This window comes from Larus michahellis, chromosome 11, assembly GCF_964199755.1.
Source record: "Larus michahellis chromosome 11, bLarMic1.1, whole genome shotgun sequence".
NCBI classification, from domain to species: Eukaryota; Metazoa; Chordata; class Aves; order Charadriiformes; family Laridae; genus Larus; species Larus michahellis.
The window spans coordinates 13,493,721-13,520,494 of NC_133906.1; the positions used below are offsets into that span (position 1 = coordinate 13,493,721).

Sequence of the window (26,774 nt, forward strand, 5' to 3'; positions counted from 1 at the left end):
AGCTCCAACTCTGTGGACCAGTTTCGGGGGGGGGGGTGGGGCGGGCATTCACTCTAGCAATGGAGGTTTGGGGAATCTTCTAACTTTTCACGTGTAAGGTCAAATTTCTGCTGGAAAGTTTTGCTGGTGTCGCACAACCTCAGCGCAACGGGTATTATTCTCGATAGCACATCTGGAAGAACGAGAACCCCCGTACAGACCGTTAAACCAGCACACAACGGACGCTGCTGAAAGAGGTGATTTAGCTCAGGGAACTGCTAGGGCTGTGCTGGGAAAATCTCAGCATTGTAATAGCCATCTACCATACAGAGGATTAATCAATATAATTTTACGAGCAAAACTTTTCCAGCACGGAGCTGGCTTTGCCTCTGCTTTGAAGCCAGATGAGGAAGAACAGCAAAAGTCATATTCACCCAATATTCCACCTCTTGAGCTCTGCCTGCGCTTCTCTATGTTTATGTGTATCACTGATCAGCAAGGAGTACAAGAACATTGCGCTCAGACGTGTAGGATCACCTGGATTTCGTATGCTTAGCACCCCGTCCAAGATCTTCCACAACCACTGAGAAACATCCTGAGATTTCCCTCTGCCTGCAGCTTTGGGGCGTCAAGGTAAATTTGGCAACTAAGGATTTGTAAGGCCATCTGGCACATGCCACTTAGAGAATTGATGTTTTTTTCTAAAGCTAACTGTGACAATAAGAATGTTTAGATCAGTATGAATTTATTTCTATGGTGTCAATTAAATTATATTTAATTTTATAGATGTAGGTATTTTGGAGAAAATATTTATTCTGTATTTTTACTATTTTTAATAAAGTGAATAAATGTTTGTCTCTGCTTTTTTTTTTCCCCCAAAAAAAATTTCTTCTGAGCTATTTCCACACTTGAGCAAATCTAGTTATTGTAAAATCTCTGATGGCCAAGGGAATGAGATCCTTGAGGTGAATGAGTGAGTGTATTGCTAGAAGCTATTTCTAATTAAAACCCAGGGAGACATTTAAAGTGCACACCTCTGTGATGGAGCTGAGCTTGTGTGTTCAGTTTTACTTGAGCAGAGCTGTTGAGGAGCCCCTGGTAGAACATGGACTGATGGGCCACGGAGACCGAAGTGGCTGGTCATGGGGAAGGCGACTGGTCGTTCTCCCTCCTTTTCAACAACTAAAACAGAAGGGGAGAGCATCCACGCAACAGTCCAACTGCAGAACTTGCTCCAGCCTACGTAAAATAAATACCTTTTTATCAATAAGTGAGCATCTCCTCAGATTTGCAACAGAAATTACAGCCCTTGCCCTTCACAAATAAACATTGGCAAAGAAAGTACCTTTGGTGAAAAATGCTTTCACCCTCCCGGAAGCAGGAGGCTGCCATGATGAGAGCATCCCCCGAGCCGGGATCCACACCTCCGGAGCCCCCAGCGAAGCAGGACCCCCACCAGCACCAAAATGCCGTAACCAACCTCGATTGCTCTTGTAGCTCAAAACAAAATCCCAATCTGCGTAACCCCCGGGTGATAGCTTCCGCATGTTGCAGTCTGCTTGTTAAAAATATTGGAAATCGGATGTTGTAATGAAAAAGATGGAATAAAGCAGGGGACGCAGAAGCTGGATGCTGGCCAAAGGTTCCTCCCGTGCTAATTGTACGTCATCCAGAGCGAGCGCAGCCCTCCCCGGCCCTGCAGAGGGTTTTAGATACCCAGGTACGACCAGCACTCCAAGCAGGCAGGGAAAATTAATAGCAATTAGAAATGATTAGGGAAAAAAAAGAAAAACAAAACAAAAAAAGACCCAGAAGAGATTTTTCAGCATTTTGGTCTGAATTGGGATAAGACAAATTATCTAAATATTTAACATGAACAAAAACTAAGGCAGTGGGGGGGTCGCCGGGCAGGCAGGCAGCACCATGGGCTTGCTGTGCCCTCCAGCGTTACGGCGGGGATGCCCATGGTACACGAACCTGCATTTACTTCTTTCAGTTTGGGCTGTGCCCAGCCTGGGACATGAGCTCCCACTGCCGGGTGTCCCTGGGGAGGCTGAAAAATAATTTATGCTTTTTTTTTTTTTTTTTTTTAATTGTTCCTTAGTCTCTTTTTGTTTGCACAATGGTGATTCTGCCTTTAATCTGCCTTTTATCTGCCAAGTGACCACCTGGATGCCATTTGGAGACAGTTTCAGTCTTCTGAAGATGCTTTCCAGCTTGGAATGCTCTCCCCTGCCCTGCTGCATAGTTTTTTCTGCATTTCTTTCACATTTTCTCAAGATATTTTGGTAGATATGGACTTGTACACTGACTTCAAAATATATGTGTTTAAACAGCTTCCTGACCGCCTGCAAAAATTTGGGCAGAAACAGATGAAATAAATGGTTCTGATTCTTGTATCAGCTCCTAGAAAGCACAGTAGGCTGGATAACGGTCGGATGGTTTGCAAAACAGCCCGAAACAGGCTTATGAATAAAATAAAATAAATAAAATCTGGCACACAGCCTGACATGAGCAGAGCATGGAGGAGGCAGGACACCCGTAATACTGTCACTCTGTTACACTGTGCCAGGTATATTTAAAATCCCATTATTAACCTGGTATCACCTACCTTCATCCCAAATTTCATTCTTCACTGCAGGAACGGCTCCGATTTCAGCTGGAAAACACAAAGCAGAGCTCCAGAGAAACGCTTGGGCTGCCTTATCGATGGGTTTCCTTTAGCTCCCTGGATGATGGTTGCATTTTTTGCTGTAAGTATCCCAGTGTAAATTAATTCTTTCTTAAAAAAAAAAAAAGTTTTAAACATAGGAGAAAGGAATGAGAAGAAAACTGAAAAGAGATTTGTGGTGAGAAAGAGAGGTGGGTTCCTCCAGTCTCCTTCTAATTACAGAAAAAGCTTCCTGCAAAACTTACCGATTTTAACATCATAAAAGAAGCAGCCTAGCATCTGAGCTGGCAGTCACAGTGTTTCCAAACTCTTGATCACATTTTTTCTGAATTTCCCGAGTCTCACATGTCCCGATGCAACATGTCAGCTTCACTGCTCCTTTTTCGGGTGCTTCCCCAGAGATCTTCGCGGAAGCAGGGGCGAGAATCCTGCGATACCAGAACAAATCTGCAGAAGTAAAACATGCTCTTGTCACATCAATACTGATTTTCCCAGTGTTTCCAAGTGTTATCAGACAACTTTTGTAACGGAAAAATACAGTTTTTCACATTACGGCTCCATAAGATGGGGGGAGCCAGCACAGTTGCTGGTGAAACAAGGATTAATCAGCAAAATTATTTATAAATTATTTGTGCAGACAATGATCTATAAGACTTTTTTGCTAAAGGAGGAGCTGCTGCCCGAGCATTCACGCACCAGTCATGGTGTCACACACACACACACACTCTTGGGTGCGCTCCCTTCTTCTTCAGGCTCAACCCGCGGTTTCCTGCAGCAGTCTCAGGCGGCAGATTTTATAAAATAATTAATTTAATTGAGATTAATAAGCAGCAGCAAGGACAGCCCAGGCTGGGTGCCTCCAAAGAGAGAAATCCCTGGGCAATGACACCCTTGTGATCCCTCCACCTCCCCGGCACGTGCCCTTCATACGCTGTTCACATGTCTTTTAGTCCAAAGGTGATTTTTGGTCTGGGGTCTTGTAACATCTTGTCAGATTCTTTTCCTGTGTCCACTCTTGCCTTGTTGATCTGCATTTTCAGACGTCGGTTGGAGCCTCCGTATCTTCTGGTTCACCCGCCTTGTGCACCCACACTCCCTGGAGAACGGAAGAGTCCCAGAGTTGGGAAAAACCCTACCAGAACATCAGGGTGATATCAGCATCTTCCCATACTAAAAGACACAGACTGAAAGACACAGCACTGTACCAGCTGCTAGGAAAATTACTAAGAAAAATAACTCCATTGCAGCCTAAAGGCTCTGGTAAATCGAGCTACTCCTGCCAAGTAAAGCCGGGCATACAACCCAAATCACACCATATTATAAATCTAAGTATTTTATTCTAATTAAAACTTACTTATTTACATTAAACGAGTAATATCCCTCAACATCTTCCCCTCCCTGGCAGCCCCCCGGCCTCCCAACCGGAGCAGCCTCCCGTGGGGGAGCAGAGACGGGTGGCCGGGGCTACCGGCAGGTGGCAGCGGGCGACCAGAAATGCGACCCTGACCGTGGCTACCGGGCGAGGGGCTAGGCAGGAGCCCCCCCAGACAGGGGGGGGTCCCTCCGGGCTGTGCGGGGCCGCCGGCGTGTTCGGAAAACGAACGACTGAAGGCTGAGAGAGCTGGGGGGGTTCAGCCTGGAGAAGAGAAGGCTCCGGGGAGACCTCGGAGCCCCTTCCAGTCCCTCAAGGGGCTCCAGGAGAGCTGGGGAGGGACTCACAGCACCGCTGCAGCCTGGAAAAGCAAAAGGCTGTTTCTGAGTAGTACTCTGTAAGACGTACAGACAGCCCAGAAAAATGCAAGCACAGCACAAGAAAACCTCCAAAAGAAGCTCCTAATGACACCAGATCTTTTAATAAGTTAGGCTTGCCCATATTTTTATTATTTTCTCTATTATTTTTTATTTTCCATGTTATTTTTTATTATCCCTTAAAGAGATCGCGCACAGAGATGTGGACAGGATGCTATGCCAGCACAGGAGACTGTTCTCACCACATTTTCACATAGCTACCATGCTTCTTTTCATTCCTGCTACCTCTTATTCAATTAACTGTTCCTGCAAGGCAGGTGAACGCTATGATAGCCCTGTCCCTGGCTGCAGGTGGAGCAATGAACCCGCTCCAAGCAGAATCTGGCCGAGTGCTCAGATGCACTGGATCGGTCTCCCGGGCTCCAGCCTCCGCGCCCAAGCACTTGCAGGAGGGAGATGGTCCTCGGGGCGATGCCCAGGCATGTCCTGAGAGCTCAGCCCAGTTATGTTTGTTACAACTAAGAAAAAAAGGCAAAGGAAGGAAAAAAACATTTCTTCCCTTGTCTACCCGCATTTTCGTTCTACGAAGGAATGTCACGGTGGTGCTCCTCTAAGGCAACCGCCCCATTTCTCAGCGATTCTGATTTCTGAGATGAGACAAAGTCCCGTTGGTGTTCAGTACAGAACACTCCCTGCCTCCCGCAGCCTGCCTGGTGCCCACGCTGCCGCGCCGGAACCACGGCAGCCCCAGAGGAGAGCAGTGCTGGGGGATTGCCAGCCACCGCATTCATCCCCACAAACCTTCTCCCTCAGGTGTAACTGGAGCAGGAAGGATGCGGCTCCCGAAAATATAGAGTCACTGAGTAGAAAACAAGGGGGCATGAGCATAATACAACCCCTCAATACAATCATGGCATAACAGTTAAATAAAGGCAAAGGAATAATTACTGCGAAAATGCCGGGTGAGATTTCATTGGGTTTCGTCATCATTCGCTTCCCGAGGGCTGGAAAGGTGGAGAAAAGGAAAGGCCTGAGCAGCCGCCAGCTGTACACAGCTATGGAAAACACCACCGCAATGACAAGAAATGAGTGTGTAAAAAAATTTAAAAGGTCGCGATAAAACTACCTGCGACAACGACAACAAACCACTCTATATCACTTAACACGAGTCGAGCGGGACAAGTTGAGTATCACTCCAAGAAACGGGATTTTTTAACTTTAAAGCATCCAGCAGCTCTGCCTGGAAAGCAGCCTGCTGGGCATCCTGCCCCCACATACCTGCCCCCCGCCCCCGTCCACCTGGATTCTTTTTCAGATGTAAAAACGGTTCCACCTATATTTTAGATATTAACTTTGAGTTTACACAGAAAGTTGCAAATAATAGTCTTTTCTAGCATGCCCGGGAAAAATCAGCATATACGTAGCATAAAACAACACTTTTTTTCCTTAATTAACCTTTTAATACTTTACTTTTATACTTTAATTGACCCTGGTATGTATTACTCATTTCCAGAGAGTAATTCTCTATTTTTTATTACTATTATTTCTGCTGCAAATACAGTCGGTGTCTATAAAATGTTGGTTTCAGAAGCCCTGGGTGGCTTGGAGAGGGTGTCGGCCACAGACTCTTCCAAGAGGGACCTCCCCAAGCACAGCTGGGATCTGTGCTGCCTTCTCTGCCTGTCACTGGAGCAGGGACATCCCTTCCCGCCTCCCCATCACCTCCTGGTCCCGCTTGGCCCTGCCGGGCTGACCATCAGCTGCAAGCCCCAGACAAGACACCTATGTTCTTCAGCCATGGGGACCCCAGCCACCAGCTCTTGCTGGGGAGCCTCTGTCACCTCCTTGCTGTCACAGGACAGCCCAGCAATGGGGAGACAGAGAAAACTCTTCCATCGTGGGTCAAACACAGTGGTTGACCACTCCAACCCACCTGAAAGCCAGCTGGTGTTTTGCAGACGTTGTGCTCCTCGTTGATCTTCCAGAACACAATTAACCAGCAAAAAATCCAACCTCTGGGATGTATCCTGTGGGTACGGCAGCCCCCGTGGAGCTGCGAACCTGGCTGAAGGCTGCGCCCTCCAGGCGGTGAACCATCAACACCAGCCTCCATCTGCCAAGGGGGGGTTCTGGGGGAGATGGAGCACAGCTGACACCACAGTGGGTCGGGGGTACCCGGAGGAGGAGGGCACGGGGAGAGGGAAGTGCCAGCGGGGTCCCGTAGAACCGGCATAATGGAGTCAAGGGACACGACCCGCATGCATGGATTTGGTCTATAAAGGTTTTTACCAGCATCTTTATTTTGGGGAACTCGCAAGACCTCCCCAGTTCTTTCTGGCCGGAAAGCTCCATTTCTCCGAGAAACAAGTGAAGACGCCCAGAGTTCTCTCCGCACCTCCCCCGGCCGGGGACAGGGACCCCGCAACAGCCACCCCCGGGCACCCACCGGCGGCTTTGCTCCAATTCCACCTGTAATTTCACCTTCCTGAAATAAGCAGAGATTTGTGAGACAAATTAGAGGCGCCAGATAACGACCCGACGTAGCGCAGAGGGTTGTGGTGGTAATTAATCAGCTCATTAGCGGCGCAGCAGCCAGCGGCGGGGGCGGGCACACCGGTGCTGCTGGCACCGCTCAAACCCAACGGCTGCTCGGGGCGTTTTGTTGTTGTTTGGTCGGTTTTTGGGTTGTTCGGGGGGTTTTTTGGCTCGCCCGGGGGGCAGCGGATGGCCGCGGTGCCGGTGACGCCCCCCCCCCCCCGCCCCCCCGGGGCACAGTGCACATCCCGGTGCCTCGAGGGGGTTTTCCCGGCGCGGGCGGGTTTTCCCGGGGTGGGGGGGACCAGCTGGAATTCCCGGCGCATTCCTGCCCCTGACTCACGGCCCGGCCCGGCCTTCCCCCGGCCCCCCCCCCGGGCCCCAGCCGCCCCCCCGGGTGTGGCGCCCCCCCGCGGTCTCGCGTGGCCCCACCGATTCCCGGAAGCGGCTCGCGCCGCCCGCGCCGCTCCCGCTGCGGGAAACCGAAACTCGGCGGCGGCGGCGGCGAGGGGGGGAAGGAGGACACGACGCGGGAGGCGGGGCCCGGGGGCACCGGCTGCGCTCGCGGCCGGGCCGCGGTTTGGGGAGGAACAGGGTGAATCCGTTCTGCCAAAAGACATCAATAAAGAAATAGGGTGCGAACAGCCGGCAACGGCAAAAGCCCCACCCCAGGCAAAAAAAAAAAAGGGGGGGGGAAAAAAGAGGGGGTGGACAAAAAAAGGGGGGGGCAGAAAAAAAAGAGGGGGAGGAGGGCAAAGAAGGGGGGAAGTAGGGCAAAAAAAAAGGGGGGGCAAAAAAAAAAGGGGGTGAGAAAAAGGGGGAAAAAAAAAGGGGGTTGAGAAAAAGGGGGGAAAAAAAAAAAGGGGGTTGAGAAAAAGGGCAGGAGGAGCAGCCTGAGCCCCCCCACTCACTGCCCTTCCCCAGCCCCACTTGGAGCCCCACTGTCACCGGGAAGGGACCGGGTCTGCCCGGGCGGGGGCCCAGCGGCCCCCCCAAAGTGCGGACTTGCCACTTGCCCCAGCAGCACCTCGCCAGCCCGGGCCAGACGGGAACTTCTCCATTCCAGACCGAAAAGTCAGCGATTCTGCGAGGGAACCCAGCAGGGAGTCACATGCTGCGGGGCATCGCTGCCACCCACGGCGGGGGCGTAGGGAGCAAACACGGGTGGCATGGTCTCTCCTGCCCTCCCCAAAGGAGGCGAGGGTGGCTGTGTGGCGGGGACGGCCACCCTGCTTTGAGATTTCAGCCACAGAAGGTGAATCGGTGGCTGGGGGTCTCCAGTGGGGCATCAGGAGATGTTAAAAACCAATAATTAAAAAAAAAAAATCTGTGCTTCTTTCAGAAGAAATCACTCACTCCCATGAGACCCCCCTGCAGTGCTGCCTCCAGCTCTGGGGCACCAACAGCAGAAGGACACGGAGCTGTTGGAGCGGGGCCAGAGGAGGCCCCGGAGATGCTGGGAGGGCTGGAGCCCCTCTGCTGTGAGGACAGGCTGAGAGAGCTGGGGGGGTTCAGCCTGGAGAAGAGAAGGCTCCGGGGAGACCTTGGAGCCCCTTCCAGTCCCTCAAGGGGCTCCAGGAAAGCTGGGGAGGGACTCTGGATCAGGGAGGGGAGCCATAGGAGGAGGGGGAACGGTTTTAAACTGGAAGAGGGGAGATTTAGATGAGAGATTAGGAAGGAATTGTTTGCTGTGAGGGTGGTGAGCCCCTGGCCCAGGTTGCCCAGAGAAGCTGTGGCTGCCCCATCCCTGGAGGGGTTCAAGGCCAGGTTGGACGGGGCTTGGAGCAACCTGGTGTGGTGGGAGGTGTCCCTGCCCAGGGCAGGAGTGGGACTGGATGGTCTTTAAGGTCCCTTCCAACCCAAACCAGTCTATGAAATCACACCTGTTTGACAGGGGAAGGTGATGCATTTGTACAGGGGACCCACATGGGACAGCCATTCCCTGCAAGGTGTCCCCTTGCCCTGGGTGTCACACCTGGCTGGCGGGTGCTGTTTCAGGGTGTCCCTCCATTCCTCGGTGTAGAAAAGGATGCGAGGGGTCCTTGGCCCTGCCACAGACCCACCGATGTCCCTCCAGCACATGGGACATGGTCATCTGAACTACGACAAGCTCTCCGGCGTCCAGCTGGGCACGTCCCTTAGCTTTTCCCTTTTCAGGGGAAAGGCCAGCACACACAGCACCCCCTTTTACAGGGTCTAAAAGCAATGCCCGAAAGTGACATTATTTTAAAATTATTTTAAATAATTATTTTAAAATTGCATTGTTATCAAATAAGGCTGCTGTTCTCACCTGTGGTCTATATTTGGAGAGAGATGTTTACAGTCAGCATGAAGGTTAATAGCCAATAAATAATAATAAACAAAACAGGGAATACGACTCAAATATTTTAACATCTGTTGCTTGCAGCACAACATTTTCACTATTTGCTGAGGTCGCCCTATGAGGTCCTCGATACCAACCTGCCCTGGTCCCCTCCCAGTGCCTCCCAGCACAACCCGGGCTCCTGTCCTGCCGCAGGACCTAGCTCAGGCTGGGTGCCAGCCACCATCCCAGCACATCCCGCCTTCGCTGGCCCGTCCCTTGGCTCCCAACGGTGCTAACGTGACAAGCCCAGCAGCGCTTTTTCAGCATCTCCAAGAGCTTCCTTTTTTGGCAGCGCCCTTGCACAAGGCTGGGATGGAGCATTTCAAACACCCCGAGGCAGAGCAGAGGTGACACGCTCAGGGGTCACCGCACTGCAGCCTCCGCACCAAGACGGCTTTTCCTGAAGAGTTACAGTATGTTCCCAGGGTGTCCCTGCCTCTGTGCTCGCAGGTACCCTGGCCCTCTCCAGCTGTCAGGCTCGGCCGGTCGGCAACAGCGCGGTGCAGGCGGGAGCTCCGTGGGTGCAGTAGTGTGGAGAGGGTGGGCAGGAGGCGGGTGGTGGCCCTGGTGAGCCCCCAGCCCAAGCATGGTGCGAGCGGGACCTTGCCTACGCCTGCGATGGGCTGGAGGCACAGCACCACGCGGCCGCTGGCTCTGCTGGCCTGTCCTTCCCCTTCCCACAGCTGGGAAGTTCGGCACCTTTTCCCATCAGTCCAGGAAAGAGAAAACCCTCCCAGCTCGGAGCCAGGCAAGAAGCACAGCCAGCCTTGCCCACAGTGTGCTGCTTGTCCTGCGGGCTGCGGCTCCCTTTGGCTTCACTCCTGCTCTTCAGGTGGCCGCTTGGGTGAGTGGGTTCATCCAGAGCTGTTACCTTCAGGCGGATACTCTAAGGGCATGTAAGAAAATAAACCTTTAGCACCCAACTCACCTCATTTTTCTACTGTCGTCAGCCTCAGCTGCATCCGTGGGACTTCAGCAGTGTGAAATGAATGGATGCCCCATTCAGCTTCACATGGGTCAGCTACCAGGACGCCCGGGCACCTCGGGACAGCATTGCCCCACTGCTGCCCCTGCCTGGGCTGGCAGAGCAGCTCAGCCATGGCCATGACCCACAGGCACCGAGAGAGAACCCCCCTCTCTCTGACCTTTGGCAGGGAGGCTCAGGCTGTTGCAGGTCTGCACCCTCGTTAGGCAAACTCATCACAGCTGCCAGGTGCCTGCAGCTCACAGGGCTTTCCTTGGCAAATAGGTCGTGAAAGGTCCACATCCTCCTGCAAGGTTGAGAGAAAAGTAAAGAGTGGGGGAAGTCCGGGGAGACAAATCAAATTCTTGGAATTTCCTTTTTTCCCACCAAACCAAGCCCAGAAGCTCATTTTGGTTTAGTTTAATAATTCACCGTGCCATCAGTGGGGAGAACTGAATTGATTTTGGGTCCTGAGATAGGTCTGTCCAGTTCCAGGAAACCGTAAACGGCCCATCCCAGGATATATTTATTGTAGCCTATGGATCAGAGCGCTTGCTAGTATTACCTCATGCCATCTGGGCAGAGTTTCAACATTGCTGATATTATTCATTCTCCTGCATGTGCTTCAACCAAACTTCCTTTTTGTAAGAGAGGCATTTATAAGAAATGGAAACAGCTCGCAGCAAGTCCTGCACTCTCAGGGCTACCAACTGAGAAGCAGCTATTTATTTTTTTTTTGGCTTTTAGCGGTTTTTGAGGCTGGCACTCCATCTCTGCTCCTCGAGTCTGCCCTGCATTAACCCCTCTCAGCCCAGAGAGCCCGTAGGAGGGACATGCGCTGGCATGAGGCTGTGACAGTTTTCGGTACTCGTTAGCAGGCAACCGTGGCATTCCCCAGGTGACGGTGAATGCTCCGCACCCATTTTGTATGCCCCAGTTAGCCATGCCGAAAAGAAACAATCATTTCTGAGTGTGATGGGGAAAGGGGAGGAAGGCAAGTGGGGGAGAAAGTGACAAAGGGTTTGCATTAGAGTGGGTTTGTCCCAAAACAGGTAGAAAGGAGGAACAAACCCCCAGCAGAGCGGGGTGTGGAAGGACTGTTGAGTGCTGGTGGGCATGGAGAGGTCATGATACAGCGATGGAAGGAAGCAGCCAGGGCCCGCGAGGAAGCAGATAAGAGGCTCTCTCTCGCGGTGGTCCCGCTCTTCCCCTCCGCAAACCCCTGCTCCATCCTGTGGTTGTTCACTCCCCCCACCCAAATACTGTCCGGGCATGCAGACCTTGGCTCCGCTCCCTCCCAGGGCTCGCTGCCATCTGCCAGAGGCAGCTTTCTGTGGCAGCCCCCATCCCCATCTCCCCATGTTCCCATCCCCCCGCTCCTTCTCCCCATCTCCCCACCTCCCCTCTCCCACCTCCCCCTCTCCCACTCTTCCCATCTCCCATCTCCCCATCTTCTATCTCCCATCTCCCACCTCCCCATATCCCCTCTCCCCAACTCCCCATCTCCCATCTGCCAGTCTCCCCATCACTGGAGCAGGGATTCCCTGCTTCTCCCCAGCTTCTCCACTGGTTGGATTCAGAGTCCCGGGGCAGAAAAACCTTCAAAGCAAAGACAGCCATCAACACTTGACATTGAGCTCAAGCTCTTTCCCCCCAAGACCAAGACACCTTCGGGATTTACAACTGGAGGATCATTTGCCCTTTCCACACCTCGTGGAGCGCAGGGCCGGTGCCTTTGCTGCATGGCATGTGCAGTAAACGAGGTGCTACGGGGCATCCCCGCCCTGCCGCACACACCCCCATGCTCCTGCAGCATCGCCTCCCGTGAGGGAAGGGCAATCTACCTCCTGCTCGGCTTGGAAGGGAGGCCTGGGCTGGGAAGTTATCAGAAAGCTGATTGATAGACTCCTATGCTGCTGCTCCGGCAAACCTGGAGGTGGACATGGCTCGGGAGTGTGCAGCCGCCTCTGCAACAGCTTTTGCACTGGAGTGTGCTGGTTTTCTCCCCTTCACTCCCCAGCTCCTCAGAAAGTATTTCTGGATGTTCAGAGCCCTGTTTGCCTGGGGGTAAAGCATGGAAGGTCTCATGGAAGGTCTCATCCCCACAATGGAGGAGCATCGCAGAGACAGGGTGGAAAAGACGCTGCTTTTGCACTGCCAGAAAAGCAGCCTGCTCTGGGCAGTCCTGGCTCCAGGCTGGGCACCCACGGGCAAGAACGTTTGTGCCACCTGTCACTGGGGGGGGACAGCTGGGCCTTCAGCTGGAGGCAGCAGGCTGGGCTGTCGGGGAACAGCACCGCCGGCTGGGCACTGCCCGTTCCGCTGCACACGCCGTTCAGTATTAACCACCGTTTGTTTCACACAGCACAGGAGCGAAGGCATCTTGAGCTGCTTTTTATAGCAGATTAACCAACCGTGGCAGCAAAGACAGGGAACAAAGGACCACCTTGGAGCAAGTGTGCCCAGTTCCTAACCCTCCCTTCTCGTGGGCATCGCCAGGGTCTCTGCGGCCGGTGCCGCGCGGTTCCTGCTTTTTAGCATTACTTGAAATACAGTCTTCCTAAAAGCACCTTATTTCAGGGCACTGCTGACGGAGACAGAGAGGTGCCTGTTACCGAATAACAAATACCACTTGCTGGGGCATCAGTTGGGGATTTGGTTTTATTTTAAATAAAAATGTTATTAAATATTTCCTCTGCATTAGGAAAACAAGCCCAGACTTGGGATCTCCCTGCATCGGGTAAACGTGATCAAATATTTTAGCCATCTGTTTCTCCGTGTCTCAATTTACCATTAAACCAAGAGAACGGGCAAATCACAGGGGTAATACTGAAAAGGGAGGAGGTTAAGGGAGTTGAGAGCCAAAAGGAGTAAGAAGGCTGTGAAATAAAGCTGGAGCAGGGCTGCAACTCTGCAGAGCGTCAGAGATGGTGGCGTTCATGGCAGCTCTTGCTGGGCGATAACCTGGGTGGAGCAGAACAGGTTTATGGCCAACCATTTATTGACTCCTTGAGGTGCATGGATTATTCCTTCTTCATACTTTTATACAAGTACACGGCAAATTTAGGTGCATATTCTTGCTACATTGCTGAAACAGCAGTGGTATAGCGGTATAAATGGGAGGAAGGAGTCAGTTTTGTGAGGAGAAGGATTTGTAACCGTGGCGTAAAGTGTAAGGAGAACCCGACACACAATAACATCGGTAAGAGACAACTTGTTATTTCCTTGTTTCAGCCCAGAGATAACAAAGAAGCAAACAAACACAAGGCATCCCAGCTTGGGCAGGTCATGTTCCATGGAAACCTGCTGTGCAGATATGGGAAAGAGCACAGATATACATGTCAATTAAGTTCCACTGAGTAGGATCTCTGTGGGCTGAAGCCAGAACAAAGAAGTGGAGGTTTAGGGCTGGGACTGTTAACCTGCCTTCATGCGTTTCTATTCTAGGTCTATGGGTCTGTCGCCGGGTGCCATTTCCTGGCAATGAGACATACTAAAACCAGCCAGTAAGGATCATAGCAGTGCTGAACTCATATATCAAACAAGCCACCGTAGTCATTTAAAGTACCTCAGATACATTTAGTGTACGCACACTTTGGCCCATCAGACCAGGAAGCTCAGAATTCATTTTTCTCAAAGCTGGCTGAGGGGGTAAAAACAAACCACGGGCGGTTGGAGCTTGAAAGGAAGGGCAACCTGATCTTTTTTGTCAATATTTAGGTTGTATAAGAGGTGTTGTGACTATTTTTGTGGGGGACATTTGCACTGGAACCTCAAATACCTTCTGTCATCTCTTTTTCAAGCTACTTTTATGTTACTTCTTCCTACTTTAGATTTCTGGACATGTTATGCTGAGGAGTGAACCTATGCCTCTCACACAGCTATAAATGTCCCCACCTTGTCTGTGCCACTCTTCTTCTTTTATTATTTGTTTAATTTCCCTAACATGTTATATCTTTCTTTACACTGAAAGCGCACTGGCAAATGGTGCCTCACCCAGCACCAAAGCCCTGACTGGAGGACACTACCACAAGATAAAGTGTCAAGCAGACAAAAAAAAATAAGTTTACAGAAAGCACATGACACCTACAGGGTGGGTGTTTTTTTTTTTTTTTCTGCACTTAAATCCACGATTGGGCTTTTCTTTTATCTTTATATTAAAAAAGGAGAACCCTCGCCAGTCCAGGCAGTGTGCGTGTGTCCTGCTCTTTGCCTGGGCATCTCTCTGCTTTTCTCACAATATACCTCTCTCCTGTTGCGTACGACCTCAGACCTGCCTTGAAAGTATTGAAAATTGAAGAATAAATAAAAATGCTCTCCTATTCTGCTGGACTGAAGGCTGGATTGAAGGCATTGAGTGCAAATCTAATCTCACTCTCATCCGGATCCAGTGGATTGGAGAGAAATCCTGATGGTTTCAGTAGCCTTCTATCAAGCCATCATTTCTCTTACACGGTCTTCATCCACAAACGGTAGGAGAGGACAATACCAGTGGTCACCCTTTATGCCTCCTAACACAGTTCTTCCGGATCAGCTCAGCCCAGGCCAGGGGAAGATGGAAGAAAAAAATTCCCCGAGTTTTGCAAAATGCCTGCCTTGCCCTGCATTGCCGTTCACACAAGGGGGACGATGGGCAGCACATCTCATGCTGTAAGCTATTGCACAACCTATGGCAAACGCGTGCTGTGAAATCAGAGCCTCCGCAAATCTTAAACCCCTGCAGCAAAGCGACCGAGACCGGATCTTAGCTGGGAGCTTTATGGGAAGAAGCACTGAAACCAGACTGTGCTACAGCTCTAACTAGGCTGAGCAATCCCGTTTGACTGTTGAGTTTCAAACCTATGACGGAACAAGCCCTGGCAGTGTCTGGAGCACCACTTCTCACCAGAAAAGTGGTCTGCTGAGACCCTGTGGAGACCTGTGTGACAGGCCAGTCCCCTGGCTTAGGAGGACCGCGACGTGCAGAGGAATTGCTCTGGTGACTCCACTGACCCATTTCTTCCAGCCTCTGCTGCCACCACTGGGGGGAATCGGGCTGACACTGGACAACTCGTTGCATCTGACCACTACACACACCATGAAAGCGTAAATGCAGAGGAGATTGTCAGGAGCATTGCTCACCACCTTCATATATTTCCTTTTCTATTGACCCGACCTTCTTTCTACCACCCGTGACCCTCTAGGCCCTACCGCATCCCTTCTGCAAATTGCTAAATCTGAATAAATAAAAATACAGCTCTGTCGCTCCCTGTTCATTAGTCCTGCTGTCAATAGCAAGACTGTGCCCTTTGGAGCCGGTACCAGCCCAGAGTCCCGCGGCCATGCTCTGGGAAACCGGGCTGCTCAGAGGTGACACCGGGGCCGGTTCCTCGATGCGCTGCAGCAGGGTGACTGGGAGCAGCCCAGCTGCTGGCCGAGCTCCCACCTGGCTCACAATCGCCTCATCGGGACCCTGTTTTTCATTCACTTCCTTTCCAAATTTTTGCGGGTTGCTCTGGGCTGGCGGAATGTCTGGGAGTCTGCATATTGGGATTGCCGGGCTGCATCCAGCTGCCCGGGATGTGCCTAAACAGTGGCTGCAGCGGGGGAGCATGGGCCGGGGCTGAGCCCCTTTGGGGGGATTGGGGTTGGATCCCTCGGGGGATGGATCCCTTGGCGTGATGGGGGCTGGATCCCTGCATGGGATGGGGGCTGGCTCCCTCCGTGGGGATGGGGGCTGGATTGCTGCATGGGACGGGGGGCTGCATCCCTCAGGGGACTGGGGCTGGCTCCCTCCGTGGGATGGAGGCTGGATCCCTGGGTTGGATGCGTGCTGGATCCCTCCATGGGGATGGGGGCTGGATCCCTCGGTGGGACGGGGCAGGATCCCTCCATGTGATGGGCGCTGGATCCCGCGGTGGGATGGGGGCTGCATCTCTCAGGGGGACAGGGGCTGGATCCCTCCGGGGGCTGGGGGCCGGATCCCGTGTGCCGGGGCCCGTCCCCGGGGGTGCCGCCTGGGCGTTGCTCGAGGCGCCCCGCGCCCGCCGAGCCGCCCCCGCGCTGCCGGAGCCGCCCCCACGCGGGACAGCGGCCGGGGGGGGCGGGGCCGCGGCGCGCGGCGGGGGGCGGTGCTCTCCCTCCCGCTCCCCCCCCCCCCCCGCGCCGCTGGTGCTACAACAGCGTGATTTCCCCGAAGTGATGCCGCCGGCGGCAGCCAATGGGAGGCGCGGCCGCCCCCCGTGGCGGCGCTGATTGGCTGGGCCGCAGTCGGGCCCGGGGCGGCGGGGAATCCCGGGCCCCGCCGCGTTATACCCGAGGGCGCGTCCCGCGGGCGGCAGAGGTGGGACGGCGGGCGGCGGTGTCGGACCGGTGCGCTCCCATCGGCTCGTCTCACCGCGGAACGCACGGCACAGCACAGCCAGGTGGGTCCCGGGGCGTCCGCTCCCGTCGAGGAGCTCGTCCCCCCCCCACCCCGGCTTTGCAGCGCAGCGGGGGCTCCAGAAGAAGGCGTGCCCCGCAGGATCCCGGGGAGCGGCCGCGGGAGCACGGCACGGCTCCGCTCGCACAAGAAGGCGGGTTAAGGGAGCGGGGCTCGTCGCCCCCGCGGGCATCGGGCATCCCTGCGGCCCATTGCCCGACCCGCGGGAGGGGACGGGACGGGGCGGGATGTCCTCCCGCACCGCGGGGACGGGCACGTCCGGGCGTGGCTGCCGGAGGCTCAGCTCCGCCGTTGAGCCGCTGCCAGCGCCGAGCCCCGGGGCCGGATCCAGCGTCGCGGAGCCGCGGTTCCCGCGGGGTGACCCCGCGCCTCCCCGGGGTTGCGAGGGCGGGTGGGGGGGGACGCACCTTGTCCCGCCGCTGCCGAGCGCGTCGCTGGTGCGAGTTAGAAATGTGTTGTTTGGGAAATCTGTCTTGAAAAAAAACCACCGCAAACAGGAAATTTTTGTTCTGCAGAGGAAGGGCTGGGAGCGCCGGGCTGCCCCGCTCCGCCTGCGCGGCGGGGAGCAGGGTGGCGGGGGGGGGGGGGGGGGGGGGGCTGCTAATTGGGGATTCCCCCCTGCAGCAAGGCCGGGCTCCCCCCCAACCTTGCGCAATTTAATTAATAATAAACTTTTAAGAAGGCGACTGTACAGTTAGTGCGTGTCTACGGTCGCGGGGGAGGGTCCGGCAGCCCCGCACCGGTCCCCGCGGGGAGACCCGCTCCCGGGAGAACCGGGCCGGTGCTGGCCGTGGGATCCATCTCCGGGCGGGGGTCGGGGCCACGCAAAGCGCCCTCCGCAGCAGGGGCGAACGAACAGCCCCTGCGAACAGCCCCTTTCCAGGGTTCCAAGCTCCGGGGGTATTTTTGGCGCTCCCCGGGCAGAGCGGGAAGCGCGCCCCTCCGGGAGCAGGTGGAAGATGCCGAAAATGAGTTAAAATGCTGGACAAGTAGTTTTGTTTGCATCGGTGGCGTTAGTGGCAGTGCCTGCCGTGCAGGGGGAAGGGAGGGGTGGCATTGCAGGGTGGTTAAAGTAGTGATGAGGTTTTTGCTGATCTGTTAATTCTTCCACAGACACCATGCCGGTATCAAGAATGCGCATGAGGCCCTGGTTGGAAATGCAGATTAATTCCAATCAAATACCAGGACTGATATGGATTAACAAGGTGAGGGTTGCTTATTACTGTTATTATCATTATTATTATTACTTCTGTATCGTTAACCATTCTTGTTCTTAGATTACACTAAACATTGGTCAAGATCATAAAGGAAAGAAGAACATGGAGAAAACTTGCAAACTTTCTATTTAAAAACCAGCTAGTTTTGCTTTCAGAGAAGGTAGCTCTGGTTGGTACAGAATGTAGTAGTTCCATTTTTTGCCTGGGAAATGATAAATTAAATGCAATCTGAACATGATGGAGAGCCATGAGAACTCCAAGATCTCTTTTAACTCCTGCAGCCCGCTTGAGCCGAGTCACCTGCTGTCCCAGTTCAGTAGCTACTGTTACACTCCCGGTTGTTCCCAGTTTTAAGATTTGGCCTGAAGGAAACCCTGGATTTGTCTCACTTTGCTCTGGAAGGCACATCCCTGTACCTGTAGCCCAGGGCGAGATCACTGGGCTAATCGAGCCAGGTCTCTTTCTCTGAGGTCTCCATATCCGTCCCAAGATGATATTTAAGCTAGGACATGTTTTTCTTCGGATTCCTGCAGGATCTTATGGGCAACTTTAAAAAGGGATTGTCAACCAAAGTGTACCTGGAAAATATACTGTGCTTGATGATAGACTAATAGATTAGATGCAATGTATTTAAATGATTCTGGGGTAAAATTGGTACTTCTACTGTACCATGCCATGTGTGGCTTTCCCAGTTTCAGAACTCTTAAACAGCCTCCTATGCATTGGGCAACATAGATGGATGGACCAATGGATGCTTAATTAAGACACAGGGCAGAGGGTTCGTAAAGTTTCTGAGCTGCTACTGAGAAGTCTTTGATTAACTCTGTCATTCCAAACTGGCATGTAATGCTTCTTTTTCAATTAAAATCTCTATTGGTTTAACTTCAGGATAAGATGATGTTTCAAATCCCATGGAAACATGCAGCTAAGCATGGCTGGGACATGGAGAAAGACGCCTGCCTTTTCCGGAGCTGGGCCATTCATACAGGTGCGTGCTGGCTTTACGTTTCCATCAGTCAGATCAATATCTTGGGTTTTTTGTCTTGACTTGGGTAGTTATATTAACTACTAATATATATATCAGAGAAAATAGAGATTTTTTTAAAATTTTTGGTGGGAAGAGCTAGCACAGAAAAGTCTAAACACTCATCCCATCTCTTATTTATAGGAAGATATAAAGTAGGTGAGAAAGACCCTGATCCGAAAACCTGGAAGGCGAATTTCCGCTGTGCCATGAATTCCCTGCCTGACATCGAAGAAGTGAAGGATAAAAGCATCAACAAAGGCTCCAGTGCTGTCAGGGTTTACAGGATGCTGCCGCCCCTGACAAAGGATCAGAAGAAAGGTAAGCCCTCAGCAATCCAGCTGGGGTTACGCAGCTTAAACACCACTTAAATTCCCTGCTCCACTTGGGAAGACCTGTTGGTAGCACTGGTGCTACTGGGGTTACTCACTGGTTATTGCCATGTGTAATAGTTTGCACAAATGGTTCATTTTAGCCCAGATTCTTTAAATGTTTCTAAAGGCATCATGAGGAGGAGATGGGGACTTGCTGCTGAGCGGGGCTCAAAGCTGCAAGAGCTCGCGCTCGCCTAAAATGTCAGCCCTGCAGCCCTTTCTCACACTCGTCTTATTTTTATTTAATAGAAAGGAAGTCAAAGTCTTCAAGAGAAGCCAGAAACAAGAGCAAGAGAAAGGTATGTGTCTGCAGAGGCAGCTGAAGAAGCTAGAGGTTTTGGTGGTTTTCATGCTTAAATTTTTTTCGTCTGGGAACTTGTGCATTCTTAGACAAGTCTTTTATTCTCTGCCCTTATTTTTGTAGTCGTATGAAGACATGAGGACGGAGGAGTCAGCAGAAAGACTAACCAACACTCCTCTGCCAGATGACCACAGTGGCTACACCGTGCACGACTACACGGGGCAGGAAGTGGAAGTTGAGAGCACGTCCATCACCTTAGGTGAGACTCAGTTTTTATCTCTCTGAGCAGAGTGGAAAGTGCCGTTCATGTTAAACCCACAATCTCTGCACCAAAAGACAAAGATGACTCTTGGGGCTGGGCCCGGCTGCACCGTCAGACGGGCAGGGAGAAAACAGAGGTGGTTGTGTCTTCTCCCATGAGTGCCAACTCCTCCTGGTGCATCCCACAGACCTCTCCTCCTGCGAGGTGAGCGGCTCCCTGACCGACTGGAGGCCACCGATGGAAATCACCATGGCTGACAGCACCAACGACCTCTACCAGCTCCAGGTGTCTCCCCTGGCTTCGTCCTCAGAAGGTGGGTATTTCTTTATTCCTACCTTGGTCTTTCATTGGTCTATTGGTTGGAGGCAAGGCAGTGCAGTGAAGGAGTGCCTGGAGGGACCAGGAGAGACAAGAGTTGGTTTGCAGAAAGAAACCCAACCTCTTCCTGATGGATTTGGGTGTCTGGAGCTCTCAAATGGGCCAGGTTAAAGGACACGCGCCACCTGCTCATGGGTGAAAGGTCCCTGAAATGCCATTTACTTTGCACATGTGGGCCCAGGGGCAGGCTTTGTCTTGCAGGCCCAACGTGATGGCTCAGACAGGTCAGCCTGTAAAGAAGAGGAGAGATTTGTGAGCTGGGAGGGTGGGACTGGGGGTTCCCGAAGCAGCTGGAAGTAGGCCAGGCCAGAAGCAGGACACAGTCGGGTACAACAGTGACAGCGGAGGTCACCATGCTTCCCAGTGGGACAAAAAAATCAACATGGCTATATCAGAGTGGTTCTTAATTGGGGTGCAAGTCATCTTCCTCGTGCATCCCAAGTGGGCTCTGCTTTGGTCTCTTGGGGTGACCTCAGAGCTGGCTGGAGCCATGCGCCCCGACGTGTGGGTGATGAAGGGCTGGGGGGCACAGAGCTGCTGATGGGCCTCCCCACGTCAAACCCATGAGCCCCTCCTCGGTGTCCCTCATGGTGGGGGGGACAGTAAAAGGCAGTGGTGTTGTGTGACAAGAGAATATGAAGTGGGTTGTGTGGTGAAGAAGCAGAAGTGTGAGGGCAAAAAGTTGACATCTACATCTGTTTTCTTCTCTTTTTTTTTTTTTTTTGTGCTTACAAAACAGTCACAGATGAAGATGAAGAGGAAATTAATTCGGACATTTTTAAGGTAAAACTACCCCTTATGGTTGGAAAAAAGTTGCCCAAAGTTGCTGTTTGCACCAAGCAATGAAGGGAAGCAATTACCAGATCCAGTCCTATACGAGCTGAACATACATTTGTGTAATGCAAGACCCTTATTTAGTGAAGAAGCCTGAAAAATTAATTATAAAAAGAAGGCTACTTCACAAACACGAGCTGGGGATGACACATCCATGGAAACATTTACTCTTCCTGTGAAAGTCAGAGAAAGCTGCTAGAGGTGAAGGTTGCTGTATTAGAGTCTGCAAAGGTTCTCCAGACTTTATTTTGCTCTTCCTCCACCTCTGACACAGACGGCCCTTAATCTGTGTTTCCAGACATGTCACGCTTATCCCACTGATAAAGACGGGGGTTTCATCACCAAAGGTGCTCCGGCCCTCCCTGTTTTGCATTAACTTTTTTTTTTTTTTAAACTGGGAGTAAAACAAGTTTATATAATTTAGCATGAGAAGATATAATTTGATCTTTTTTGATTACCTGTCCTCTAACGAAGAGAAAGGAATAAAATATTGGCAGAAGGAGCAGTTTTTACCGTCTTACTATTCTCTTACAGCTGCTCGAACCAGCCCAAGACTGGCACACCACCAGCGTGGGGGGGAAAGGCTTCCTCACCAACGAGCCGGGCACGCAGACCATGGGCACTTACAGCTACAAGGAGCAGGACAGGGAGATCGACACGACTTCAGGTAGGGATGACTTGGCTCTCGTTGATGGTCAAGGCCATGGGGTGACGCAGACGAGGGTTTTCATGCCAGATGCTAATGGGGAGGGAGAAAAGCAAATGGAGGAATTCACGCATCCCGGTGTTAGATTTCCAAGTAGCCCGTCGAAAGGCTGTGAGGAGTTTGTTGATATGAAGGAAAAGGAGAAAAATGCCTCCAGTCAGAGTATTGTACAGATTTGTCTTAGAGTTAGACACATGCAAGTTATGCCAGCTTTCAGGAGCTCCTTGCAATGTAACTGAAGAATTTCCACTAGCAATAGCTTAAATGGGATAGAATTGTAGAATCAGAGAATGGTTTGGGTTGGAAGGGACCTTAAAGCCCACCCAGTGCCACCCCCTGCCCTGGGCAGGGACACCTCCCACCACACCAGGTTGCTCCAAGCCCCGTCCAACCTGGCCTTGAACCCCTCCAGGGATGGGGCAGCCACAGCTTCTCTGGGCAACCTGGGCCAGGGGCTCACCACCCTCACAGCAAACAATTTCTTCCTGAGATCTCATCTAAAGCTCCCCTCTTTCAGTGTAAAACCATTACCTGTCGGTCTTATCACTACAGACTTATCGTTTAATAGCGCTTAGAGTATTTTAGCAAAATATGAGGCTAAAGCATTTACTCGTATCTGAGAAATATCTTGATTTTTAGATATATTTATATATACACACACACAATCTTGCTCTTGCTGCATGTGATTCAGTACTCATTCTTATTTTATTTTATCTAGGAGACCTGGAGTTCAGGTTCTTCGACCAGAAGAGCAGCCTAGACTTCTCCTGGCTGGAGACAGTGAGACCTACCATGCAAGCCATTCACTGCGGGTTGTAAACTCCTGGCTTCCTCCCACCACGAACTGCTCTGGGGTAGAAACTTTGACAAGCCTGAAGAGAATGGAAGAAATTGTTTGTTACTGACTGAATGAAGAAGAAAGTAGCTTTTATATTCCGTTTAACTTTTAGGCCTGGAAAGGCTGGCAAGAAAAACCTCCATTATAAATATTAAAACAAAAAGGGCCCCCGTCTCACTAGCAGGAGCGCTGGCGCAGAGGATGCTCAGCTGCAGTACGCACCTGGTCATGGTGTCGGAGGTGAAGCGCTTGCTGGAAGGTTGTCGATGTGGGGTACCGTGGGATGGGGGGGGTCCTGGGGAGGAGGGTACTGGCCTCCCCCTGCGAGCACTTTACCCAGGGAGTGCTCAGCAGAGACACTGCAGAGGAGTCTCTTACCTTCTAGTTTGGGTTGCTGCTTACCTGTGCAACACTGGTGATGTCGAGCTTAATGACTGTCGTTACACTTACTCAGAAAAATTGCACTAATTGGCCTGCTCTTCTTTGATTTACTGCATCACATATAGTTCACCTTTCAGATCTTTCAAAACTCTGTAAATACTTTAGACCAGTAAAATGTGAAAATTCAGTTTAGGCTTTGCTTCCATGCAGGACATTTATCCCGGTCCACTCGTAGGACGTTATCAGCTGGTAGGCATGCCAGAGCTATTTCCACGTAATAGTTGAAGAGCTGCTGCATGAAGCCATGGGTTTTTTTGCACTGATAGGGGCAGAGCTCTTTATTTATAGGCTGTGCCTTTGTGAGATCCCATCTAGCACTCCGCCGTGATACCCACAGTACTGTACGTAGCCAGCTGCATCGCCCCGCAGACCCCCCCGGGGCTGGCGCGAGTTGGGGCGCAGGATGGAGGAGGTTCTAGTTGTTGGTGTCTAGTACATAAGAATCAAGTCACTAAGCTGTAATAGACTATTTTCCTGTACATTTTATTTTTGTATATAAAATGTTGTATATTTGTTTTAATAAAAATGTTTTATATATGACATGTTTACTTGTTCTCATGGGAGAGCTCAGAGACTGCATTCCAGATTCCTTGAAAATACCCAAACAGCTGTGCTGTAGACAGAGGCAGTTGGAGGGGTTTTTTTCATGAGTCACGGAAGCACAGGGAATTTAGTACAGTTTGCTCCCGTTTCTCCACCCCTTTCTCTTCCCAGTGCAGCTAATGGGTGGAATCCTGCTTGTCCAGGTCCTCTGTGTGTGTGTGGGGGGGGTAGTTGCTTTGCATCTGCCATCGTCTGCAACAGTCAGACTTAACGTTACAGTCTATAGAGCAAAGTTAGAGCCTATACTATTAAAAAATATGCACCAAATCCCTGCCGTGGATCTCCCCATCAGCAACACCATCAGCTGCTGTGATAAGATGAGCAGTGAAGCCCTAGCTGAATTACAGAATGGTAGGGGTTGGAAGGGACATTTGGAGATCATCTAGTCTGACCCCCTGCCAAAGCAGCTCCACCTAGAGCAGGTAATATCTCAGGTTTGCCTAAAAAGAGCACATGCACAATTCAGAAGGCAAAAGCAGAAAGCAAGCTTGTTTCCCCCCCGTATTTATTTGCCATACTCAGGCTGCAAAGGTCTGATGTCTGGGGTGGGAGACAGAGGCAAGAGTGGCTGACGCAATGTGTCTCCAGCTACGGCCACCAGCATCTGACACTGCCTGGAAAGCCCCCGTAGGGAACAAAGCCTTTGGGGAATAACTTAATTCACTGAGCAAGGGTGAGGGAGGACCGAGGAGAATAGCAGGCTGCAGAAGAGGAAGACCCAACCCAGAGGGACAAAGCAGACATTTCCTACTGCCTTTGGCACAGGCTCTGCTGCGACTCAACCTGCAGACACATGGGGACACATTTGGGTTTACCCAGGGAAGAGGGGAAAAAAAAAAAAGCTGTGGCTACAGCGGGGGTGGAGGGGCAGCCCAGGGAGGGGGAGCCTGGGCAGGGCTCCCACAGCGCCTGTTCATCACGAACTGGCCCGATCTCGGGGACAACCCAAAGTGGGCACTGCAGGCAGCACCAGGCAGAGAGCAGCTTCCTACAGCCCCATCCTGGCTCTGCGTGGGTGGCAGTGATGGCCTTGCTGTCCCCCCGCCGTGGTCACACTCCCCGGCAGGGTATCACACCCCGAGGGTCCACCTTCTGGGAAAGGATCCAGCCAGCCAGGAACCCCCCCGAGTACCAGGGCTGCCTGGGATCACACCCACCTAAAATCCTGCACGGCCACCCCCCCATCATCTGGAGCAGGAACGTTTTGTGCCCAGAAATCACCCACCAGACCCGCTTTGTGCCCTGGCTACTGCCAGGGAGAGCACGGGGCTGCTGGACCCAGAGCCACCCTAGGGAGGGACAGCATCTCGGTGTCATCAGCATCGCCAGAGGAAATTGGTTTTGTTTAGGATCCGCTGCAAGTTTGTCACACACAGGGGGAGGTTAGGGGGCAGGGGAGAGAGAAGGGGAACTTTCTATGATGCAAACAGTGCTAAAAATAAAGTAGAGATTAATTTGCCCGTTCATGCGTTAAAAAGAGCAAGTTTTTCACATTTATGCTCAGATTTAAAAAAAAAAAAAAAACAACAAAACAAAAAGAAACAAAACAACCCAGCACCAAAATTTCCTCAGATAAGAGGTTTGCCCAACACTTAGGGACAGCAGAAAACAGCAGGTTATGCCTCACACCCAGGGACCACAGACACGCTCCGAGTGTTTTTACTGGGACAGAGGAGCTGCTTCCCTTCCTCACCTGCCAAGGAACCTGCGTGACCGACTGCACCTGGGGTGTTCTCCCAGTGAAAAGTGGTGAAATCACAGGATCGGGTGGAGTTTATCCGTCCGGTTTCTTCGCTGGGTGAATAACTGCCAACTTCAAAGTATTTTGTTGCTAGTTTTGTTGTTTTGAACTTTTTGGGAGGGGGAAGGAGAATGAACAGAGTGATGCTCTGCAGCTCGGGTGGGCTGCAAGTGCCAAAACCACTGCGCCAGCTTGGTGCCTCACCAGCTCCTCCATCACCTCCAGGGCAGGTGGGATTTGTAGAAGCTCCATTTCTTCTCCCAGTGCGAACTGAGGCGGCCTTTAGGCTGCTTGTACCCAGAGGAGCCTCACGAGCTCTTCAGGATAAACTTCCTGCAATTAAAACAGTTTTAAAACCTTGACATTGGCTTCTTCTGAACTTGCCTATCCTAATCGAGCTCTTCATAAACTTCAGCTGGCTTTCCTGTGTTGGAATAAGGGTTGTTTTCACCTTTGAGATGCCCACAGCTACTTTCAGCTGGGAAGAAATTCCATACTAGGAGAGCAGGTCACTGGGAAAGCTCACCTCTGCCAAACCCAGACAAAGGAATAAAAGGGGAGTCTTTCTGGGCAGGGCTTGAAGGGCAAAGCGGCTCTTTCTTGTGCTATGAACTTCGCGTGACAGTGAGAAAGATGTATAGGCAATGCAACTGCTGTAAAAATAAAGACAGTTCACCTCTCTGTGGTGGAAAACAAAAAGGAGTCGTCGTGTAACCTGCGCTCATTTGGGAAACGAGTGGAGCTGATGCTGCAGGCTTGGCAGGCGGGCCATCACCCGTGCCACGCTCCCACCACCATCACTGCCAGCCGCTCACCCACAAACCTCGAAACCATGTGAAAAAACAAATCCAAAATTCTCCCTACTTAGTTTCAGAGCTTCAAGCTGTCAACAGGGCAAAACCTCCTGAAAATAATAGGACAGCCTCGGAAACAGCCCCACAGCCCCAGCCTGGGAGAGCCCTGCAGTGACTCAGGCACAGACTCTGCTGCTGCAGCAGCTGCATGAAGAAGACAGACCTTGCGTCATGCCAACAGGAGATTTGCAGCGCTGCAGAGGCAGGGACAGCACACAGCTGTTAAGTGCAGCTTTTCCCAGTGAAAACCCTTCACCTATAAATAAAGAGTTGTTGCTTTTCCCCCCTCCGATCTTTGTCCAAACGCCTTGTCAAGATGCATTTCCATAATTAGAAGGGGAAGGTAACTTCCTCCCCTGTGGTCCACTCAGCACATTGCTCATCGTTTAATCGCTCATTAGGAGCAACCTGTGAGCGGCTCAGCACCAAACCAGCCTTTTGCTCTTGGTTGCCCAGAGCGGTGGCACCTTGCGTGAGCTTTGCCCAGCAGGCAGCGGCGCCTGCAATTATCGTTTCA

At 51.9% G+C, this 26,774-nt stretch overlaps 2 protein-coding genes and 1 long non-coding RNA gene across 10 annotated transcripts in view; 1 reads left to right on the top strand and 2 right to left on the bottom strand.

The window, feature by feature from the left end:
- Positions 1 to 842: 842 nt before the first annotated feature.
- Positions 843 to 7,534, bottom strand: LOC141749902 (uncharacterized). The gene is made up of 6 exons (XR_012589497.1): positions 6,689 to 7,534; positions 6,333 to 6,528; positions 4,005 to 5,454; positions 2,896 to 3,746; positions 1,325 to 2,761; positions 843 to 1,218 (listed from the first exon to the last, which is right to left on the bottom strand). It is a non-coding gene; the product is annotated as an uncharacterized LOC141749902 (long non-coding RNA).
- An 8,928-nt stretch (positions 7,535 to 16,462) lies between these two features.
- On the top strand, positions 16,463 to 23,599 carry IRF1 (interferon regulatory factor 1). Its single transcript, XM_074603616.1, has 10 exons — positions 16,463 to 16,667; positions 17,798 to 17,889; positions 18,790 to 18,889; positions 19,070 to 19,246; positions 19,549 to 19,598; positions 19,724 to 19,859; positions 20,050 to 20,175; positions 20,980 to 21,023; positions 21,609 to 21,741; positions 22,499 to 23,599. Exons 1-10 carry the CDS (start codon positions 16,463 to 16,465, stop codon positions 22,597 to 22,599), a joined length of 1,164 nt encoding a protein of 387 aa, XP_074459717.1. The 3' UTR covers positions 22,600 to 23,599.
- LOC141749696 (uncharacterized) overlaps positions 23,584 to 26,774 on the bottom strand; it is a 45,472-nt gene continuing 42,281 nt past the window's right edge. For all 8 annotated transcript variants that reach the window (XR_012589460.1, XR_012589458.1, XR_012589461.1 and 5 more), the window contains one exon: positions 23,584 to 25,736. The gene's annotated coding sequence lies outside the window, so the exon portion shown is untranslated. The remainder of the gene's footprint in view (positions 25,737 to 26,774) is intronic.